Source organism: Euprymna scolopes, chromosome 38 (genome assembly GCF_053919585.1).
Source record: "Euprymna scolopes isolate OS-2025 chromosome 38, ASM5391958v1, whole genome shotgun sequence".
Taxonomy (NCBI): domain Eukaryota; kingdom Metazoa; phylum Mollusca; class Cephalopoda; order Sepiida; family Sepiolidae; genus Euprymna; species Euprymna scolopes.
In genome coordinates, this window is record NC_136519.1 from 49,618,930 (window position 1) to 49,642,347 (window position 23,418).

A 23,418-nucleotide genomic window follows, 5' to 3' on the forward strand; every position below is an offset into this window, starting at 1 on the left:
CACATGTACCTATATACATATATCAATATACTTATAAATGCCTACACTTTGCTACACCCGCGCATATACACACACACACACATTACAGACATACAGAGACAAATAATGGCATTTTTCCTTTACTTCTGTAGCGCGGTAACCCCTTCGTATATGCAATAGTATGCTACTACACTCCAGACGGGTGTATATATATATATATATATATAAACACACACACACGTACACACATACATATATATACATATATACATAAATACATACACACACATACATACATATATAACATACATATAAACAACATTCGGACATCCATACATTCTTGTAATCTATATTGTTACAACAATCATATACGAGACAGCATATTCTAATAGTTCAAAAATATATATGCATATACATACATCTATATACATACACACATACAAATACATCCATATACAAACATACACACAGATATATAGATACACATATATATATAAATATACAAACATACATGCATACATAAAATACACTTATACATACATACTCACACAAATATAGGCATATACATATATACATGTACCCTGCCACCAAATGATACATCTAAAGTAGAAACAGACATGAATACATTTACTATATAAATTCCCTTTTTCTATCAAACTCCACATGCATAATTATATTTCATGGCCCCACCCGCTTGTTACATTTTCCTAAGTTGTAGGTTTTTTCCGTAAAAATTTACACTACGTAAAAATTTATATTGAATTCAGCATGAAGTTCATAGGCCTATCCTCATATTAAGCAAACACTCTTTCGATGGTAAGGCAGATATACATAAGATGTATTACGATACAATAATAATATATAATAACACATGACAGAAATCAGAGTATTTAGGTTATACAAACCGAGTATACAAGCTTATATATTGTAGTACTTACCTTCATCTTTGTTTATTCACCCTAATTTCCTTATCCCCTTTTCTTTCATTCACCCTTCATTCCTTACTTTCTTTCATCTATTTATTTCTTCATTCTTTTTTTTTTATATAAATTAATTTTCCTACCCGAGTATATAAAGATCATATATCCATACATGCACACACCCAAAAATATCCATATGCATACATTATTACGAGGTTCACCCAAAACAATCTATTACTCGTTTGGTTCAAATATACCTTCATACATGTACTTATTTCGGTTAGTAATATTATAACTGCTCAATGAAGTAGAATATTAAGCTACTTACGTAACCCATACGAGTATGATCATAGTTGCGACCTCACTTATCCTCTTTGTGGGGGGGGGTTATTTGATGGGGGTTAGTTGTACTTATAGTTGTTCTAGTCTACTAATTTAGAGTTCTTTAAGTGCGTGTATTCTGAAATGTTTGCAGGATATAGCAGTTTCTTGTTTAATATTTAATAATTTTTCTCTGTTTTTAAACCTAGTTATCTCAAGTTTTTTGGATGTACGACCGTCGAGACATAATGCGGGAGTACCTCAGGGGTCTATCCTTGGACCTCTATTATTCCTGATATTCATAAACGACCTCCCTGATAAAATTGTCTCGGAGATGGGTATATTTGCCGATGACACCACTCTCTATAACAGATATTAGGGGAAAACAAATGAACACATATCCAAGGAAATGGCAGAAACACTAGAGGATGACCTCCAATCCGCAGTGGAATGGGGACAAAAATGGTTGGTCACATTCAATGCTGCTAAGACTAAGCTTGTTTCCTTCAATAACTACAAGAAACCTTCTCTACCACCAATAGCAATGGCCAAGAACACATTACCTGAAAGTACTTCTTTTAAGCTCCTTGGCCTAACGTTTACAGGGAATATGAACTGGAATAGATACATTGAGAGCATTGCCAAGGCTGCTGCAAGGAAGGTTGGCTCCCTCTACCGTGCTAGAAAACTACTTACGCCTGACAGTGTCCTATACCTCTATAAGGCAACCATTCGCCCATGTATGGAGTACTGTTGTCACATCTGGGCTGGAGCATCTACTGCTTGTCTCTCGCTCCTGGACAGGGTTCAAAAGAGAGTCGCCAACCTGATAGGTCCTGAACTGTCATCTAGGCTTCAGCCTCTGTCCCATCGACGAGATGCTGCATCCCTCTGCCTGTTCTACAAATACTTTAATGGTGAATGCCCTGACGAACTGAAAACACTTGTACCTCCCCGACGTAACTACCCCCGACAAACCCGACAAGCTACTAAGTCTCATCCCTTTACAGTAGAGATCCCTAGGTGCAAGAAAGCCTTTTACTCCAATAGTTTCTTCCCCAGAACTGCGGGTCTTTGGAACTCCCTTCCGGGATTCTGCTTTCCCAACTGCAATGATATGCAGAAGTTCAAGTGTAATGTGAACAAACATCTTGCTACTCATCTCCCTTCATAATAACCCCGCTAATTAAGTCCCTGATAGTAGCCCCCTGCTTCAAAGTGGCACTGTGCCTTGTTTGGGGTGAAAATTGAATATAAAAATAAAAAAAAATAGACAAAACCGACACGTTCCCCTTCCGAAGGATTCTGTTGAGTTCAGCACGCGTTATTTTTTCCTTTGCGAAAAATTCAGAACCCTCTCCAACTAGCCTCTTCCATTCAGTCCGGCGTTCTGCCAGGGTCTCCCAGTTCTGAACAGGAATCTTAAAGCTTTAAGATCGTCTTTTATGCAATCCTTGAAACGCCTCTTTGATCGATTTTGAGGACGTTTCCCGGTCTTAAGCTCGCTGTAAAACAACTGCTTAGGCAGCCTCACATCCTCCATCTGAACAATGTGACCAGCGCAACCGGTTCCTCATCACCATTGCTCCGATGCTCAAACACTCAGCCTTCCCTAGAATGTCCGCGTCAGGTGTCAGTGATTGCCATTTCAAATTTAGAACTCGTCTGAGGCGTTTCTGATGGAATTTCTCGAGTTGCTTCAAGAACCGTCGTTGTGTTGGCCAACATTCAGATGAGTAACGCAAAACAGAAAGCACGCAGGTCGAATAAACACTGATCTTTTGACAGAAATGTCATGATCACACCACGGCCACTTTTCTAGTGTTCCAAATGCCGTGCTAACCCTCTGGATGCGAAGATGTATCTCCGCATCCAGGTATTAGCTACCCAATTACACAAATGTGTCCACACATCCAGTCTATTCCCCCCACAGATGTTTAATTCAATGTACGGAACGCCAGGTGCAAGGGTGAACACCACTTTCGTTTTCTTAATGCTGATAGTTAAGCCAAAGGCGTCACATGCTGCTAAAAAATAATTCACTATATTTTGCATATCGCGTTCCGAGTGAAGCACAAAACCAAAATATTTCTGTGGAGTTCTTAAAGCATCCTGACAAAGGTAGGAGGACATCCAATCTTCCCAAGGCCTGTCTGTTTACGGTATCGAACACCTTTGTGAGGTCCACGAATACTTGATAAAGTAGCAACTATTGTTCGATGCACTTTTCTTGCAGCTGCCTTGCAATAAATATATCTACAGTGTCCCTACCCTCAGTGAAACTGCATTGCGACTCAGGAATGATTAAAGGACAGATGTTTTCAATAAGCCTATCCACTAAGACTCTCGTCAGCACCTTTCCTGTTGATTCAAGAATCATTATCCCACGGTGGTGATCGCAGTAAGACTTTGATCCTTTCTCTTTGTAGAGAGTGACTAATCGGCGATTTATCCAATCCTGTGGTACTGGTGAACTCAGCCAATACTTTTTGCTCAGCGTGTGTAATGCATTGACTACATGCATCCCGCCATGTTGAAGCAGCTCAATTGCAATGCAGACTGGTGCTTTCCCAGCCTTTATCCTTCCCATAGCAGAGACAACCTCAACGAGTGAAGGTAACTTATCCATGTGATGAAGAATGTCAAACTGAGGCAAGCCACCAATGGCATTTTCATCGACAATTGATTGGTTGAAAAATAAATCAGCAAAGTGCTCCATCCATCGCTCTCTGATTTTATCTGGATCTTTGATGAGAGATGACTTATCTTTCGACAGTCTAGGTATAAAAGATGCAGGCTTGAGGCCAAAAACCTGCGTAAGAAGAATATATAGGTCTTTGGTGTCTTTTCGGTCGTAAGAAGATTGAACTTCTGCATATATATTGGACCACCACGTATTCCTCATTCTCCTAAGCTGTCTCTGTAGAACTGCCTTATGTTCCGTGTATTTTATTTCAACAATTATTCTGTTTCCGAGATTGTCATTCAAAAGTTTTTCATGAAGGGCCTTTTTCTCCTCCAAAAGAACCTTTATCTCTTGAGCATCATCATCACACCAGTCTTTGTGTACAGACTCCTTCAGACCAAGTATCTCCACTCCAGAAGTATATACCTGATCTTTGAAAGTTTCTCTGGTGTCATCAAACTCAACTGTGCCTAGTTTTTTTCTCCAAAGACAAGCGGATTTTCGGATCTCTTAGTTTGGAGACATCAACACGTTTTGGAACCCTAACTCTTGCCATTCGAATCTTTCTACGAATTAAAAAATTGATTTTCCGCGTACCAACGTGTGATCAGTTTCACAGTCAGCACTACATAAAACGTTCACCTTGCACATGTCTCTCATGTCATGTTTACGTGTCAGTATAAAGTCGATCATATGGCCATGCTTTGATAGGGGGTGTCCATGTGAACTTTTTTAATCTTTTGACGAAAGAATGTATTAGATACAGCAAATGTGAAAGGAAATGATGCTTTTTCTGTGGATTCTATAGTTGATGCATACGTTGACTGAATAGACAAGTATCGACCACATGCCAGAGGGAGCCTAAGCTTCATGAGACGATCAGTGATTTCAGTTGGATATTCAATCTTCTCAACAAGACAAAGCCGATGTTTAATCTTTGGAGCTCATTCATAACCAGTGTCGTTCGTCCTTCTGGACGTGCATTTATTTCCAGATCAAGAAGAGTTCTAACGTTCCAACAACATATGTTCAGTTTCATCTTACTTCCTGTAAATTTCTTATTTCTGTTGTTCCTGCTGTAGTGAATCGTCGTTAGCCACAGTAAGCTAATCAGCTTCGTTCCGATAGGCAATTTTTAGTGCACCTTTTCTAGTACCCTCCCATACAATGGGTGAGAAGTTTTGTCCCTAAATAAGGCTGCTCAGTCACAAAAATCTCCACCGGAAAGCGTCCCTATCAGAATAAATCAGAACATCATAACGTCGTTAAGAAAATATTCTTGCCGCGTATGTATGAAATTATGACTGCTGCCAACCGATTAAGTCTGCACATGTCGCCATGCCTTCTTCACCATAGGACTTTGAAAAGTGGTTAGATAATAACGGTCTAGAACCATTAGGATATCTGTACTTCCATGGATTTAAGTGGCAGAGGCTTGTAGGACACCAATACTACTAACAAATCCCCGCAACTATGACAAACTAAAAATGTAAGATGATTGGTAAACGCGTGGATCACAGGTTCCGTCTCCTAGATGGATGTCAGAACAGTGATTTAGGGCCCATCACTCCTAGTGGTATTAATGCGCCCCCTAACAGCAACCGGAGAATTTCTACGTACCGGCGCATATATATGGTTCATCATACACTCATCCATATACAAAAATACAATATCCATATACAAAAATACAATATATACATATACATACATACACTCGTATATACGCATGAGACAACGGTGGTTTGAATTCAGAGTAACCTTCTCATCGATCATCTGTCTTGCCAGACAAACGAGCACCATCTACCCGAAGCTACTGGTTTTATGGCGTCAGTGACTCGCTTGAGACGCCCCCTCCTATCAATAGAACAGGTCCGCCGGGCTTAGTGACAAGCAACACGAGGAGGCCGCGAGTAGGACTAGATTATCATAGGTTATAGATTTGAGCATGCCCTGGGAGTGTTTTATAGGAGAGAAGGAGCTCATCCCCATGTGACAACCATTTGAACATTTTAATATATATATATATATATATATATATATATATATATATATGTATACAAATATCAACATATACATATATACACACATCATATACATATACGCACATCATATATATATGATACTGTGATATCTTATGATACATAATAGCATGGGTACCCAGCGTTGCCTGGGTTGACATGAAGTTCTGTTTGAAACACACCGGTATACTAATTATTTTCATCATGGGCAACGTGGATACCCCCACAACAAAAATAAAAGAACGGATGAAAACATGTAAATGTAATCGCCCCCCAAAAAGAAGTATTAGATACCCTCTCCACCAGATATTTCGGCAGAAGGGCTACAAAGAGAAGAAACTATTCTCCGGATATTGAGCACTGGAAATACCACCCGCAAAGAAAAGATAATTAAAAATAAATCATTACAACTCTTGTTTCAATAAAAATAGCAGTGAATGCCCGTGCAATCGAAAAAAAAAAGAAAAAAAAGATGTACCAAAAATTGATTCCAAAACCAATTAAATGACATTTTTCGTCATTTTATATTTCTAATGTAATCATTCCCCCCCTCCCAATTGAATTTGTCCTATTTTGGCGTTCATTCTGTTTATAAAATTGTTAGGGGAAAGTATAGAATGGTTTCATAAAAATTAATTAAATTTATCGTTATTTTATGTTTCAAATGTAATCCCCCCCCTCACAAAAAACTAAAAAGTTTTGTATTTGTCATGTTTTATACCCCCCTTGATTGGCAAACTTGAAAAAATGCTAGAGATGACATGTCTGGTTGAACGCTTTGTGGCCAAAAAGTGGGTTCTCATGTTACGTTAAATTTATATAGAAAAGTTATTCCCCACGCTAAAATGTTAATTTTTTTTTCAAAATTTCTTCTTCCATATTATTCATAAAGACTGCTTAAACGTATTAGGTCACACAAAAAAACAGGTCTTAATTTTTTTTATCAATGTCAAGTTTCTTTCCAACTCCTCCAAAAACTTTAAAATGACGACTCCAGCTACTCCAGTCAGAAAATAAAAGTATTTAAAGCAGTACTAGCGAAACTATGGCAGAAGATAGGAATATATTTTGATTTCAGTGAGTCACGTTATTAACGAGGTTGGGAGAAAAACACAATATACCCATAACTTTTTTATTGAAATAATTTTCAAACATTAAATGAACTAGGGGAAATGCTTAGAAAACAATAACTACATAGCAATTTCTACGTTGACGTAATTAGTAGGGGATATGCGATCCTTTTTATGAATGACTTGCAAAAGACTTTGGTCCACAGAATTAGTCAAATTTGTGATTTCGTCAACAGTTATTCCTCGCGATACCTCTTAGAGACCATCCCACAACTCGTCTTTGCTCTTAAATTGGCATCCACTTGTACATGATATTCAAAGGTTCTCAATTGGGTTCACCCCCATCTTCCGTAGCTCTGAGAACCCTAGTTGTTGCAAATATATTTTGCTTTTGTTTGCTGCATGCGAGGGACATTATCCTACATAAAAATAATGTCTCTTCTGAATGTCAACCTTTGTTTCTTCAGCCATGGTTCAAAGTGCTCCTTCAGAAAAGCTATGTAAGCATTTGACGTCATTTTTACGCCTTCTTTAACTCTCCATGGGCCAACTAAAGTACCTCCGATAATCCCAACACAAATCATTACCCCACTACCACCTTGTTGGCGCCTTAAACGCTAATGACGATGTCGTCCATCTACCCATCCCTTGCTCTAGCCATATGGGCCATCAAGAGTGACACGCACTTCATCCGTGACCAAAACTTTGGAAAATCCTTGTTCATCTTGTCCTCTGCCCATTTCAATCAGTTTTGTATGTGATGTTGCTTTAATGGCGGCTTTTTTTCACAGGCTTAACAGACTTTGCCACTTATTTCAAAAGGAGACATCGAGTCCTTTTTGAGACATTCTTCAAACCAGTTAGGTCAAAGACTTCTCGACTTGTCTGCTCAGGGTTCTTAACAACTTCACGTTTAATTTGGAGTAGAGAACGGCATGAAACAACTCTAGATTTATCTTTATCAGGTCTCTTACCTACCTTTGTTGGGTTCTTCACAGTTTGATGGTACCTTTCTATCAGTTTCGATATTTCGATGGTAGTTTTACATTTTGCTAGTTGTTTTGTCATAGTACTCTTTTCAGGACTTCTCAAACCACTTTTGCAACCCATTTTATTTACGAAACAAACTGCCTTACTAATAATTTGACACACCTCAAATACCGTGGATTCAGCAATTACGATAGCTAGTTGTTTACATTGCGCGGAATGTTACGAAAATTTCACAGTAGGTGCAGCTCAGCATTGCCAACAGTTTCAAAGCATTTGGTACGAAACTACTAGTAAGTTTCTGAAACTGGTAAAAAATGGTATATCATTAATAATTTGACACGCAATATATATATATATATATATATATATATATATATATATATATATACATTTAAAAAAAATCGTGTGTCATGAACGATGCATAAATACTAGTTGACTGCCTTTTATATACATAGTTGCATTTATACAGACGTCTACATTAACAAAACAAGTTGGTACTTATACACAGATATAACGCGTGGACACTTACATTCGAATTAACATCCTATTAACAATGAATCTTAAAATAATTTTTAAATACAGGTCAAAAGAATTCATTAAAATACATGCTGGCCGACCGACATTGTCCTGTCATACAATACGCTTAAACATTATATTTTAATTTATCCAAATTGCATATGTATTATTACAGAATAAATCGTCTATTGAAATAAAATAGTAAGGTACACCTGGGCTTGAACAATATGTCTGTTTTTCTTTTAATTTAATGAGATTTTATTATTGGCTTTGGAAGGTGTAACGCAAAACATTGCCCTGTAAACATTCTTCTTTTTATCTATAAGAGAAAAAGGCTATTTTTAGATCATTGTTTTTTTTGTTGTTTTTTTTCGATTTTCGATACTTATCGGATGAATTTCTGTACAAAACATATTTAATAACACTGCCATGAATATAAATTAGCTTTGTGTGAAATTTGTAAAAGATAGCCTCAGCAGTTTCGGAACCTATAAGGAAGGAATTCACACACACACACACACAAAGTGAATTTCATGTAATAGTAGAGATAAAGATCTATGGTAGGTGAAAATTATTACCAGATGATAGGCGATCATTTAAGAATATCAGCTGTTGTATTATACAGTTGTGGGGATACACATACGGGTATTTTCTTGAAAAAGATGTCTGCCTCAACAGAAAAAGGTTCTACAAAATGTTTAACTGGAAAATCATTTTAGCGAAAACTATTAATATTAAACTATAAAAAGGAAGATACTAGAATTAAAAAGAAATAATATTTTATTCACACTAAATCAGATGTGCCTTATGCACAAATAAAAATGTAATTGGCATTTTGTTGCACTTTTTAAGATTTTAAATATTTATAAATTTTCTCATTATAAAAAACGATTATTATATTGATTATAATTTTTTGAGAGAAGAAATAAAATGAATTGCATAAAAAACATTAGAAGAAAGATTTTAAATCATAAGAAAAATCTAAAATCAGTAAAGCATCAATAAATTTTGTCATAATAAAATTATTAAATTAATTTTTATTTGTAAAAAAAAACGACATTAAAAAAAAATCAGCGAATTTATTCAATTTTGTCATAAAAAAAACGATTGTTTTATTAATATTGCTAAGAAAACATATTTTACTTCGTAATCAATCATACATAAATTATGTCTGTAGTATGTGGAGAAATTTTTTATGATAAAATTTATTAATTATTTGCTGTTTTTGAATTTTTTCATTATCGTTTTGTTTTGCAATTTGAAAAGAATTAAATAATACTTTTTTATATAAAAGTATATTGACAATTTAATGATTTAAAATATTTCACTCGTTTTCTTAATTACAAAAAATTAAAATCAATCTAATAAATAATCATTTTTTACAAAATTTATTTACAAAATTTGAAAATATTTATTGATATAATTGGATAATTTAAAATTTTTCTTCTAATATTTTATACAATGATGATAATAGGGATGTGTGTGACAAAGCGCACTACAGATGCCCATCTACAGTTACAACCCCATCACTGGCAAAAGTGCATTGAAAATAGTGGTGACTAATCCTTCGACATTTATTTAGTGCAAAAATAGGATGTATTGCATTTCGAGTGACACACGTATTTAAACGTCTATTAGGATAGCATCCTGCCCATCATTTATCAATACTTGTTCCAGATTGAGTTTGAACCATTTATTTGAATTAAAATACAATGATTGAATAATTCGCAGTTTTCGAACAAGTCATGCCTGATTTATATCCTGTTTCGGCTAGTTAACTACATGTAATCATGATATGGTCAACATTTTCGTTTCTTCGATAACAGAGTCTATATTTACTATTATCCTGAGTCGTGTCCATTTGTTCTTTTCTTTTTTTTTAATTTTGCATTGTTTTCGTATGGCTGTCAGTAGCGATCCTATTATTATTATTATTATTATTATTATTATTATTATTATTATTATTATTACTATTATTATTATTACTATTGTTATTATTATGATAACCACTATTATTATTACTATTACTATTATTATTATTATTACTATTATTATTATTATTATTTTTATTATTATTATTATTATTATTATTATTATTATTATTATTATTATTATTATTTGCTGACTAGTAGGCACACAAGCCATAATCAAAGATGCATCTTTGAGAACAACTGGTGGTGTTCTCTGGAGTCTGAGTGACAACAAGTCCCCCCACCAGATTTCCAGTAATCTCCACCTCTTTCGATAACCTTTGCAAAAGAATTTGTGTTATAACAGCTGATTACAATTGATTTCTCGTTGGAAGCGACTATTGACCTTCACTGGAATTTGGTTGATATTATTATTATTATTATTATTATTATTATTATTATTATTATTATGAGTATTATTATTATTATTATTATTATTATTATTATTATTATTATTATTATCCTTATCATTATCATTATTATTGTTATCATTATTACAATCATTATCATTATCATTATTATCATTATCATTATCATTATTATCATTATTATTATTATTATTATCATTATCATAATCATTATTATCATTATCATTATCATTATTATTATCATTATTGTTATTACCATTATCATTATTATCATTATCATTATCATTATCATTATTATTATCATTATTATTATTATCATTATAATTATTATAATTTCATTACTATTATCATTATCATTATCATTTTTATTATTATTATCATCATTATTATTATCATTATCATTATTATCATTATCATTATCATTATTATTATTAGTATTATCATTATCATTATTATTATTATCATTGTTATTATTATCATTATCATTATTATTATTATCATTATTATCATTATCATTATCATTATTATTATTATTATTATTATTATCATTATTAATGTTATCATTATTATTATTATCATTATTATTATCATTATCATTATCATAATTATTATTATTATCATTATTATCATTATCATTATCATTATTATTATCATTGTTGTTGTTGTTATCATCATCATCATCATCATCATCATAATCATCATCATCATTATTATTATTATTGTTACTGTTATTATTATTATTAATATTATTATTATTATTATTACTATTATTATTATTATTATTATTATTATTTCATAGTAGTCTAAAATTTTGGGTGTTTTTGATTGTTTTTTTTTTCTTTACCAGCAGGTTAATTCTGTTGACTTTAGGCATTCAAGCTATACTTGAACATTTCTGCCATTCTGAAAATAAAAATCTTTTTCAAAATTGAAAAACAAATGTCACGTCAATCTTATTTGACCATTTATGGTGGCTTTTTGTGATGGCCTCAAGCGTTCCAATTCCAATAGAAATCGCATTGATTTAGTCTAACAAATTCTCATTTCACACCTTGATATTTCTTTTTTTTCATGTTTGTTTCTTTTGCAGTTTGGCATCAAAAGGACAGGCTATGTCAATGATTGGACAAGTTCCCTTGTTTGTGGTGAGAAAAATTATGTTAGGTTCAAGGACCTTATCAATTATTTTGTATATGTTCAAAAGAAGTTTGGCATTGTTGTTGTCGTGTACTATTTCTAGTTCATGCTCATACCACTTCTTATGTGGTCTAATGCATAGAGTTTGCATATATTCCAGTGTAGGATCTGAGCAACTTCGTTGTGTTTCTATTTTCCATATTGATATTGAGCTAGCATAGAGTATTCTGATATAATATGTGCTCATGTTTTTTCCCTTTCATTGCACAATTTGCATATCGGGGATTCTGCAGTTTTGTCGATATAGTTTTTAAGAGACCTAGCGCTGGTCTACCATTAAAGTATTCGCATTAGATCTTTTACGCCCACCCTGTGGCCAAGCAAATTCCAGCTTTCATTATCTCTAAATTCAGTATTCCTAAAGAATACACTGTGTAGTTTCTTTCTGAATAAAATTTTCCCCGCTCTCTTGCAACCTTTGACTCTTTTTCAGCCCAGATCTTAGTGCGTTTTTCTTTTTCAATTCATGAAGATGGGTTTCATTACTTTCAGAAATATGTATAGACTTCTTTCCTCAATATTTACCAAATCTTCAACACTAAGTAAGCCTCGACCACTTTCTTTTTTATGTAGATACAATCAACTTACACCTCCTTACTTCTTCTCCTTCTTCTTTTTCTTCATTTTCTTCCTTTTCTTCTATTTATTATTATTATGGGAATGTTTACGTAAGCCAGTATTCTTGATTGTTTACTGACAATAACCAGAGGTGATGTTCTAGAATGTCACCCTAGATTTCCTTCCCCCTTCTGCCACATTCTATAATCGTTGTACATCACATTGCATTATCCCAACACTCGTTTACCATTAATCCATCACTGGCACCGACTATTAGTTTTTTTTCTGAAATGTGAATAGCAAAAAGCCCCTTGAATGTCCGAATTCTCCCCGCATCATTTAAGTGGAAGTCTTGTTGGTGCTCTCTCTCTCAACGGTCTACTTGAATTTGTAATGATTATTTTGTGTTGTACCTGATGAACGTTGTGCCTGTGGTGTGTGTGTTTTAGGGGGTTTGTCGGTCAGTTTATGGGAGTTTTCATAATTCACTTCTCCCGAGTTTATGTAATACTCACTGAATGTTTTTGTTGATGGTTAGCGTTTGTTGGCTCTGTTTATCTCACTTCTACAGGTGATGTGACACAAGGATCAGAAAATGGGATTTGAACAGCCAGCATCCTAGCCCTTTTTCAGTAAGCAGAAGAAAATCCTGAGAGAATGGAGCCCCTAAAAGTGCACAGGACCAGTAATTGACTTCAACCAACAGAGGACAATCCTTCTCAACAAGACATTGGTGAATTTAGTGCTGAGAGAAATTCAAGCTTACGTAGGTTAATTCATACGGTCAAATATTTTCTTAAGATTTCACCGGTTTAATCATTGCATTTTGTTGTAAGGCCCATATCATCCCCTTGGTTCCAATTCATCCTAATCACTCTTCCAGGGTTTCTCGGGACTATTCCCAGTATTTCTATAATTATTGGTATTACTGTGGTTTTTATTATGTTCCATTTTGCCGTCAGTTCTTTGGAAAGTTTCATATATCTGCTCCACTTTTCTATTTAATAGACCTTCACTCTGTGATCTACTGAAACAAAAAATAGACAATTTAACAGATTATTATTATTATTATTATTATTATTATTATTATTATTATTATTATTGTCGTTATTATTATTATTATTATTATTGTTGTTATTGTTGCTATTATTATCATTATTTTTGCTCACAAGGAGCTTTCACACTGGTCATCAAAGATCTCCTCTTGGTATTCCCTGGAAGCTGAGTGACAACAAGTCTTCTGAGATTTCCAGTACTTTCCACATCTTTCGATAACATTTGCAAATGAATTTGCGTTCTCGCAACAGACGCTCACCATTAATTTCTCGCTTGCAGCAGTCATTGGTCTCCACTGGAATTTGAGTGGCACTAAGCCTCCCCAAGGTCCTAGCTCTCTTCGCACTTGTCCAGCGGAGGTCTGGTCAGTGCTCTCTCTCCTTGGTCTTTCCATCTTCCTTTGTCCTTTTCTGCTATTGGGTGTTACTCTTTTTTTTGGGGGGGGGGTCGGTGATGGGGCAATAGGATAGCGAACTACCTCTGTGTTCCATGTTTAAAAAGGATGTGCCCTCTATAGTATCAGACCTGACAGAATGGTTAATTGTAAATCACTTCCAACGTAATAGATATATGGAAACAAAAGCCGCTTTCAGGATTGCCAGCAACCATTGTAAGAAAGTAATAAAAAACGCAAGAGAGTTATATGCTCAGTCCATCAAGTCCAAAGTAGCTGAGCAGAAGCTTCGTTCCCACCAGTTTTGGGAAATAGCAAACAGAATCCTGAAAAGAAGTGTGTGCTCTATCCCAACTATCATCAATGAACCTGAGTTAATCTTGTCAGCATCAGACGAAGCCAAACTCGTTGTCAAGAACTTTGCAGCTAATTCTACCCTTTCCAACCAAGGCCGCCAACCCCCAATATTTCCTCCTGTATCAGAAAACACACTATATGATATACATATATCTGTACGTGATGTTGCTAAGCTAATAAAAAACCTTGACTTCAGCAAAGCAACCGGCCCTGACGGTATTCCAATTATAGTACTCAAAAAACTTCAACCAGAACTAGTACCCATACTTACAAAACTGTTTAAACATTGTCTTAAGGAGAATTGTTTCCCATCACCCTGGAAAATCTCATCAGTATGCCCTGTATTTAAGAATTCAGGTAATCGTTGATCCCCCTCTCAGTACAGGCCAATAAGTCTCCTGTGCGTCATGAGTAAGTTGTTGGAATCTGTGTTAAATAGAGAAGTAATCAACCATCTCAGCAACGTATATACCATTCACTGGACAAAGCGGGGGAAGGCAGAGCGGTAGCTCTAGATATATCTAAGGCTTTTGACAGGGTATGGCATGAGGGTCTCCTCAGTAAAATCAGATCATACGGTATCACTGGTAGAATACTTAACTTAATTAAATCCTTCTTAGATAAGAGAAAAATCCAGGTAGTCCTCGACGGTCGCACATCTAAACAATATGATATAAATGCGGGAGTGCCCCAGGGTTCTATCCTTGGACCTCTATTGTTCCTGATATTCATAAATGACCTCCCCGACAACATTGCCTCTGAGATGGGTATATATGCTGATGACACTACACTCTATGGCAGACACGACAGGAAGACGAATGAACACATTTCTAAAGAAATGGCAGAAACACTAGAGGAAGACCTCCAATCTGTAGTGGAATGGGGACAAAAGTGGTTGGTCGCGTTCAATGCTGCCAAGACTAAACTAGTTTCATTCAATAATTACAAGAAACCCTCTCTACCACCCATAGCAATGGCCAACGACTCTTTATCTGAGAGTTCATCTTTCAAACTCCTTGGCCTAACGTTCACAGGAAACATGAGTTGGAACAATTACATTGAAGGCATTGCCAGGGCCGCTGCAAGAAAGGTAGGCTCTCTCTACCGTGCTAGAAAACTACTAACACCCGAAAGTATCCTGTACCTCTATAAGGCCACCATTCGCCCATGTATGGAGTATTGCTGCCACATCTGGGCTGGTGCATCTGCTACTAGTCTCTCGCTCCTTGACAAGGTTCAAAAGAGAGTCGCAAACCTGATAGGCCCTGAACTGGCATCTAAGCTTCAGCCTCTGTCCCATCGACGAAATGTTGCATCCCTCTGCCTTTTCTACAAGTATTTTAGTGGTGAGTGCTCTGACGAACTGCAATCACTTGTGCCCCCACGACGCGAGCACCCTCGACAAACCCGACAGGCTACTAGATCCCACCCCCACACTGTAGAGGTCCCTAGATGTAAAAGATCTTTTTACTCCAATAGTTTCTTCCCCAGAACCGCAAGACTCTGGAATTCCATTCCAGGTCCCTGCTTCCCCAACAGTACTGACATGCAGAAGTTCAAGTGTAACGTGAACCGACACCTTGCTGCCCAAATCCCTACATAGTACCCCAGTAGTTGTTGCCCCTGAGAGTAGCCCCCTACACCAAAGTGGCAATTTGCCTTGTTTGGGGTGAAAATGTAATAAAAAAAAAAAAAAATAAAAAAAATAACCTTCTTAGTGACACACAATATGGTTTCCGTTCTGCTAGATCTACAGCAGATGTGCTTACAGTTATATCTCACAGGATTAGCGAATCTCTCGACAGAAGCAACCTTTCTAGGGCAATTGCTCTTGACATATCAAAGGCCTTTGATAGGGTATGGCATAAAGGTTTATGTCACAAGATCTCCATATATAGTATAGCTGGAAATGTCTTCTCAATTATTAAATAATTTCTCTCTGATAGGTTCATAAGAGTAGTAGTTGATGGGCAAAAATCAGAAGCTCAGAGTACTAATGCTGGAGTCCCTCAGGGGTCCATCCTGGGCCCATTTAAGATCAGGAGTAAAGGTCAAGCCCAGAAGCTTGTCAAAACATGAGGCCTGCCCAAGACGAGAGCCATTCATTTTAATTGATGCCAGATGGGGATCAGAATGTTGATGATGTAAAGATAGAAGATTGGTTTTAGATGCATCAAAAGTAAGAAGCCACTCCTTTCCCCATTGTACAACATGCTCAAGATCAGAGGAGAGAAAATCGGAGAGAACTTGGTCGTTTACTGTCTTAGATTTGCTACCATAGATGGTAGTGACATCAGCAAAAATGTCTACAAATGATGTAAGGATGTGATTTGGAAGATCATTAATGTAGATCAGGATACATCATGGCTATAATGAACAGCAGTTGTGATAGTGAATCTCCTTTGTATGTTAATTTCTGTTATGTGTTGTCCACCAGCTTTCAGTTCCAATCTCCATGTTCTCATTGCATTTTTAATCACGTAGATTATTCTACTTGGTATTTTATACCTTTTTAAGCATTCTTGGGAAATGCTGTCGTACGCTTTTTTGTAATCGATCCATGCCATGGCCAAATTCTTTCTTCCTCTTTTTACCTCCTTCAGGATCTTTTGATCTATACATAGCAGATCATGTGTGCCCCTTTTTTCTTTCTGGCATCGCTTCTGTTCCTCGCGAAGGAGTCCAGGATTATTCAGGGAGTCGTAGATTTGTTCCCTCAGTTGTCCTGTTAATATTTTCCAAATTGTAGTTATTATTATTATTATTATTATTATTATTATTATTATTATTATTATTATTATTATTAGAATCGTTGTTGTTATTATTATTGGTATTGTTGTTATTACTATTGCTGGTATTATTATTATCATTATAATTGCTATTATTATCATTATCATTATTATTATTGCTATTATTATTGTAGTTATTATTGCTATTTTATCATTATTATTATTGTTGTTATTGTTATTGTTGTTATTATTATAATCGTTGTTATCTTTATTATTATTGTTATCATAATTGTTGCTATTGTTGTTATTATTATTATTGTTGGTAGTATTATTATTGTTGCTATTATTATTAATATTATTGTCATTATCATTGTTATTGTTATTATAATTATCATTATCATTATTGCTATTATTATCATTTTAGTTATTCTTATTCTTATTGTTGTTAATATTGTTATTTTTATCATTATTAGTGTTATTATTATTATTAGTAGTAGTATTATTGTTATCGTTGTATTTACTTTTATCGTTGTTGTTGTTATTATTGTTGTTATTATTGATCTTGTTATTATTGTTATTATTAATATCATTATTATTATTGTTATTAATATTATTGCTATTATTTTTATTGTAGTTATTATTTTTGTCGTTATTGTAATAGTTATTGTTATTATTGTAATTATTATTGGCATTATTGTCTTTATTATTGTTATAATTATTATCATTATTATTATTTAATTACTATATTATTACTGCTGTTATTATTATTGCGATTGTTATAGCTTTAATTGCTATTATAATGTCATGTCTTTATTGTTTTTTATTGTGATTATATTATATTATTATATCATTATATTATTGTATTATTGTTTTTATTATTGTTAATATGTTTTTATCATTATTATTAGTATTATTGTTATTAATATTGTTAGCATTGTTATTATTACGATTGTTATAACTAGTAATATTATCCTTGTTATTATTATGGTTATAATTCTGATTATTATATCATTATTATTATCATTGTTATAATTACTATTAGTATTAATGTTATTATTAGAATTTCTATTATTGCTATTATTATTTCTAGCCTGGGTGCCCGGCGTTGCCCAGGATTTTGTAGGTGTGCGTCGAGCAAAAAAAAGTTGTAGTAGGCAGGCAGGCTCGAACCCCTTGACACGAAGGCGGTAAAGAAAGTGGGTATGTGTGTAAGGATTTTGTCCGAGCACCCCCCCCAAAAAAAAACAAAAACAAAAGGAAAATTGCAAGCGCAAAAAACTGGTAGTAGGCATGCAGACGTGAACCCGTACCACGAAGGAGGAAAAGAATGGTGTCCCTCAGGGCTCCATCTTGGGCCCAACTCTTTTCCTGATCTACATTAATGATCTTCCAAATCACATCCTTACATCATTTTGCTGATGACACTACCATCTACGGTAGCACATTTAAGACAGTAAACGACCAAGTTCTCTCCGATTCTCTCTTCTCTGATCTTGAGCACGTGGTACAATGGGGAAAGGAGTGGCTGGTTACTTTTAATGCCTCTAAAACCAAGATTCTCTCTTTACATCATCAACATTCTGATCCAGATCTAGCATCAATTAAAATGAATGGCTCTCATCTTCAGGAGGCCTCAAGTTTTGACAAGCTTCTGGGCTTGACCATTACTCCTGATCTTAAATGGAACATGTACATCAAATCTTTTGCAAAGGCCGCTGGAAAAATGGTGGGATCTTTCTATCGATCCAGTAGATATCTCACTGCTGATGCAATTCTATATCTATATAAGAGCCAGGTACATCCAAGGATGGAATACTGTTGCCACATCTGGACAGGAGCTGCTAGAAAGGACTTGCCCTGCCTTGATAGAGTTCAAAATAGACTTCGCAGCCACGTAGGAGATGTCCTTTTCTCTTCCCTGCAACCTCTATCTCATAGAAGAGATGTGGCGAGTTTGTCTCTGATGTATCGTTATTTTCATGGAAAGTGTTCGAGTGAGCTTCAGTCTATGGTCTCCCCTCGCCAAACTTTCACAAGAAACACTCGTCTAGATGAAAACACTATCAATAATTCCCCCCACTCTTTATCTATGCCTAAACGCAAACGTAGATTCCATGAACAAAGCTTCTTTCTTAGAACTGCACGCCTGTGGAATTGTCTTCCGTTTTCCTGCTTTCCGGCTGACTACATATATGGTTGTCTTCAAGTCTAACGTAAATAAGGTCTTGATGAGCCATTCTATATAAGTTAACAAATTTACCGAATTTTCATTACTAATGATTATTATATTGTCCAATTTCTACTGTACACTCTTTAACCCTTATCCTTGAGTGACATCTTGGCCTTGATAACGTGGTGATGCCTGTGGAAAATTTTTTTAAAAAATGATGCGTTAACTGTTGCGCCCATCGCCAAATCGGAAGTGACGTTTAAATTAAGGCAAGACAATCGAAAAGAGCCGACGATAAATAAAATATCGGCGAAAAAAGCGACCCCTCCCTGTAGAAAAGTGCCCAGTTGAAGATGAAAGAATTAATGTTTTTGGCCTACTTTTCGATATTTGTCATACGAAGGGTTGTGCTTCAAAACGATACCGATATCGTGAAAATCCGTCTCCTCTGTCGAATGTTTTTGTGAGACATACATACATACATACATACATAAATACATACATACATTTAAACAGACAGGTGAGATTTATATTATAGACTAGTATTTGCCTCAACATTTTTTTTACTTTGTTTTTATTCGTTTTCACTTTTCTTAGAGTTTTTCTCTTTTCAACATTTTTCCCTTTAAACCTTACGCAACCGCTTTTTGAGCTTGGCAGTTGTGTGATCCCATTGACCCTTCTACCTTTGCCTACTTTATTTCATTCTTACTCGCAACTGTATCAGGCGCCTCTATCTGTTTTTTTTTTCGAAATGCAATGAATGCATACTAGCTACCAACTTTCTAATCGTCCAAATATCTGCTCCGCCTGTTTAGACCAAGGTAGATTTGATGTTATCTTTTCACAATTTAAAATGATTTTCCTATCTCAGGAAATCATTTATTGTCTAATTTACCTTCGTATGAAAAATAGAAAATAAATAGGATTTATATAATTATGTGATTTATTGTTCCCTCTTTTCGTCTACACAGTTTATATTTCATTTTATCCTGAGTTTAATCAACGAACCTGATCTAACATTGACTGCTTGTTCTTTTTATTATCATACTAGCAGGCCGACCGGCGTTGTCTGGTCGTAAAATACGCATGGATATATTTTAAATATATTTTAATTCATACAGACTTTGAATTTATTATAACAGATCAAAGTCTCTATTGATTATTATATAGTATCCAATGTATATAGTAACGATTTAATCAATTTACTCGTTTCAAGGTCAAATGTTTAACCCTTTATCAGTTTTTGTTACAGGTTAAAAAACAAACCGAAAACGTTACTCGGAACTAAACACCATGTATATCAAATTTCAAATCTGTAGACCAAATATTTAGAGAGGGGTTTAGTAGAGACATTTCACACACACTGACAAGATTACTTATATATATATATATATATATATATATATATATATATATATATATATATACATACACACACACTCACACACACACATATATACATACACACACACTCACACACACACACATATATATATGCATGTGCTAGAAGTTTTCGTCTTAAATTCTACACAATTATGCAGAAGGTAGAATTCAGCTAAATAGGGAAATTAAACCAACCATCTAAAAGGAAAATGAATAAGTAATTAATAAACGTTCATTTTTTAAAAAGAATATAAAAAACAATTAACTTTAATCTAGTTGCTCTCATGTCCACGACTGAGTATATTAAGAGTTCGTTGTAATAATTTTTAAATTTGAAAAGTAGGCTTTTAATATCAATGTTAGAGCAGGGTAAAAACTTTTATAGTTATACACACACACACACACACACACACACACACACACACACACACACACACACACACATATATATATATAACTACTTCATTTACTCACATAAAATTAATATACGAAAGTATAGATTTATGCGTAAACTTTAAGTATTTACTTCAAAAGTGCTCAATACATAGGTAGAGCTTGTTAGTAAGTTATAAAATGTATATGACGATTAAGCTACACTGAATATATTCCGCGTTTCATACACTCTAGGATTCTTACTCGCCATATACATTTTATAACTTACTATATATATATATATATATATATATATATATATATATATATATATATATAATAGAAATAAGCATATACATTTATATATCGTTTATCTCACATATATATATATATATATATATATATATATATATATATATATATATATATATATGGAAGTTTTAAAAGCCAAAAGTAATGCGGAAAGGACCGAAATCACAAGAGTAAAGAAAAGAAAAACAAACAAATAGACGGGTATGTTGATTTAAAAAAATATAGCCAATAGATGTTTATAACAAAAAAAAAAAAAAAAAAAAAAATTACCTCAGCTACCTACGGTTTTAACTATTCACTTATTACTGCTGTCTTTACCTCTATCTGCAGTCCTGTTCTCTTCCGCCATCTTGAATACACTTTTGTTTTCTTTTTTAAAAGGGGAGGGATTTTCTCCTGAAATTAATCTTCCAAACCAGTAACGGACTTTATATACACCGGACATACCAACAACTTGGTTGCAAATTAATAATGTAACGAGGCAAGGAATGATAGATAAATAAATAATTAGACATTTCCCTACTGGAACACACCCGTCTATTTGTTTGTTTTTCTTTTCTTGTGATTCCGGTTCTTTCCGCATTGTCTTTTAAAACTTCCATATATTGCTTTACCAGCAATGCTTCAAGTAAACTACCATATATATATATATATATATATATATATATATATATATATATATATATATATATATATATATAGTAATCCACATACAATAAAGTTTCCCTATATCATAGCTCATCCGTATGGCTAGACAAGCAACTATCTCAAGCCAAACCCCTAAACCTTACGCTATTCGAATACTGTTAAGATCATTATGTGAATTTACAATGCTCAAACATTGTCCAAACACCTTAGGTCCATCTGTTTACACAAAGAGCATCGCTTATTACGCCAATGGATATTTGTTTATCACTTCCCATATCTATCTATATCTATCTCTCTCTCTCTCTCTCTCTATATATATATATATATATATATATACATATATATATATATATATATATATATATATATATATATGTATATACTTTCGATGTGTCTTTACATAAGCAGAAATTTGTTGCTACACAGTCATAAGCATGTTTCCGTCTTCTTGTATTGCTTATGTAAAGACAAATTGAAAGTGTAACTTGCTGTGCCTCCGGATTGAGCACTCTTGTATTAACTTCGTTATATTTCACTGGTTATCTTACCTTTTAAAAACAGGTACTCAAATTACATATATATATATACATACATATATATATTATATGGAAAAATGCGCGCATGAAAAGTAATATTCTTAAGATTTTATTAAACCTGGAAAAGTAAAGGACAAGAAATTCAACCTGGAAAAGTAAAGAACACGATATTCTAGTAAAGTAAAAAATAAGAATTTTTTAGACTTAAAATATTGCAGCTAAAAATAAAATTTGAATATTGATAAATATTTTATTTATTATTTGCATATGTTGTTGTTTATTGTTGAGTTAGAAAGGGTGTCAGTCGCTGGATTGAACTTATTTCCCCCCCCCCTATTATTTGCATCTATTTATGTAGTGAAAATTGTTTGAATAAAATTAATTTATTAGTTAGTTAGTTAATAGATGGAATTAATAATTTTATAATTTACATAAAAATTAATAATTGTATTATATCATAGTTAGGATCATTCAAATCTTTCTAACTCAACAATAAACAACAACATATGCAAATAATAAATAAAATGTTTATCAATATTGAAATTTTATTTTTAGCTGCAATATTTTAAGTCTAAAAAAATTCTTATTTTTCCATATAATCCATGATTTTTCCAGGCATTGCTATTGTATTAATATATATATTTATAATATTTATTAATGATTGTCAAAAAAAAAATTAGCTCTCAAACACACATTTATGCAATATTTATCATTCAATCACAGTAGTTCCGAGCCAGGGTCTCTACCGAGACTGCGGTTTATGAATTCGTGATCTGTATAGAGCGTAAACTAACAAAAAAGAAGATGGCACTCGGTGTCTTTTTAGATATCGTTGGAGCTTTTGACAACACACCCTTCAGTAGTA

General features: G+C 34.0%; 1 protein-coding gene across 1 annotated transcript; it reads right to left on the bottom strand.

Annotated features, from left to right (window-relative positions):
* Positions 1-3,429: 3,429 nt before the first annotated feature.
* Positions 3,430-4,125, bottom strand: LOC145263270 (uncharacterized). The gene has a single exon (XM_080120352.1). The coding sequence runs from the start codon at positions 4,123-4,125 to the stop codon at positions 3,430-3,432; it is 696 nt and encodes a 231-aa protein (XP_079976478.1).
* Positions 4,126-23,418: the final 19,293 nt, after the last annotated feature.

Excerpts from the sequence above, each read along its gene's own strand:
- LOC145263270 (XM_080120352.1), bottom strand. The coding sequence starts at position 4,125 with ATGAGGAATACGTGGTGGTCCAATATATATGCAGAAGTTCAATCTTCT.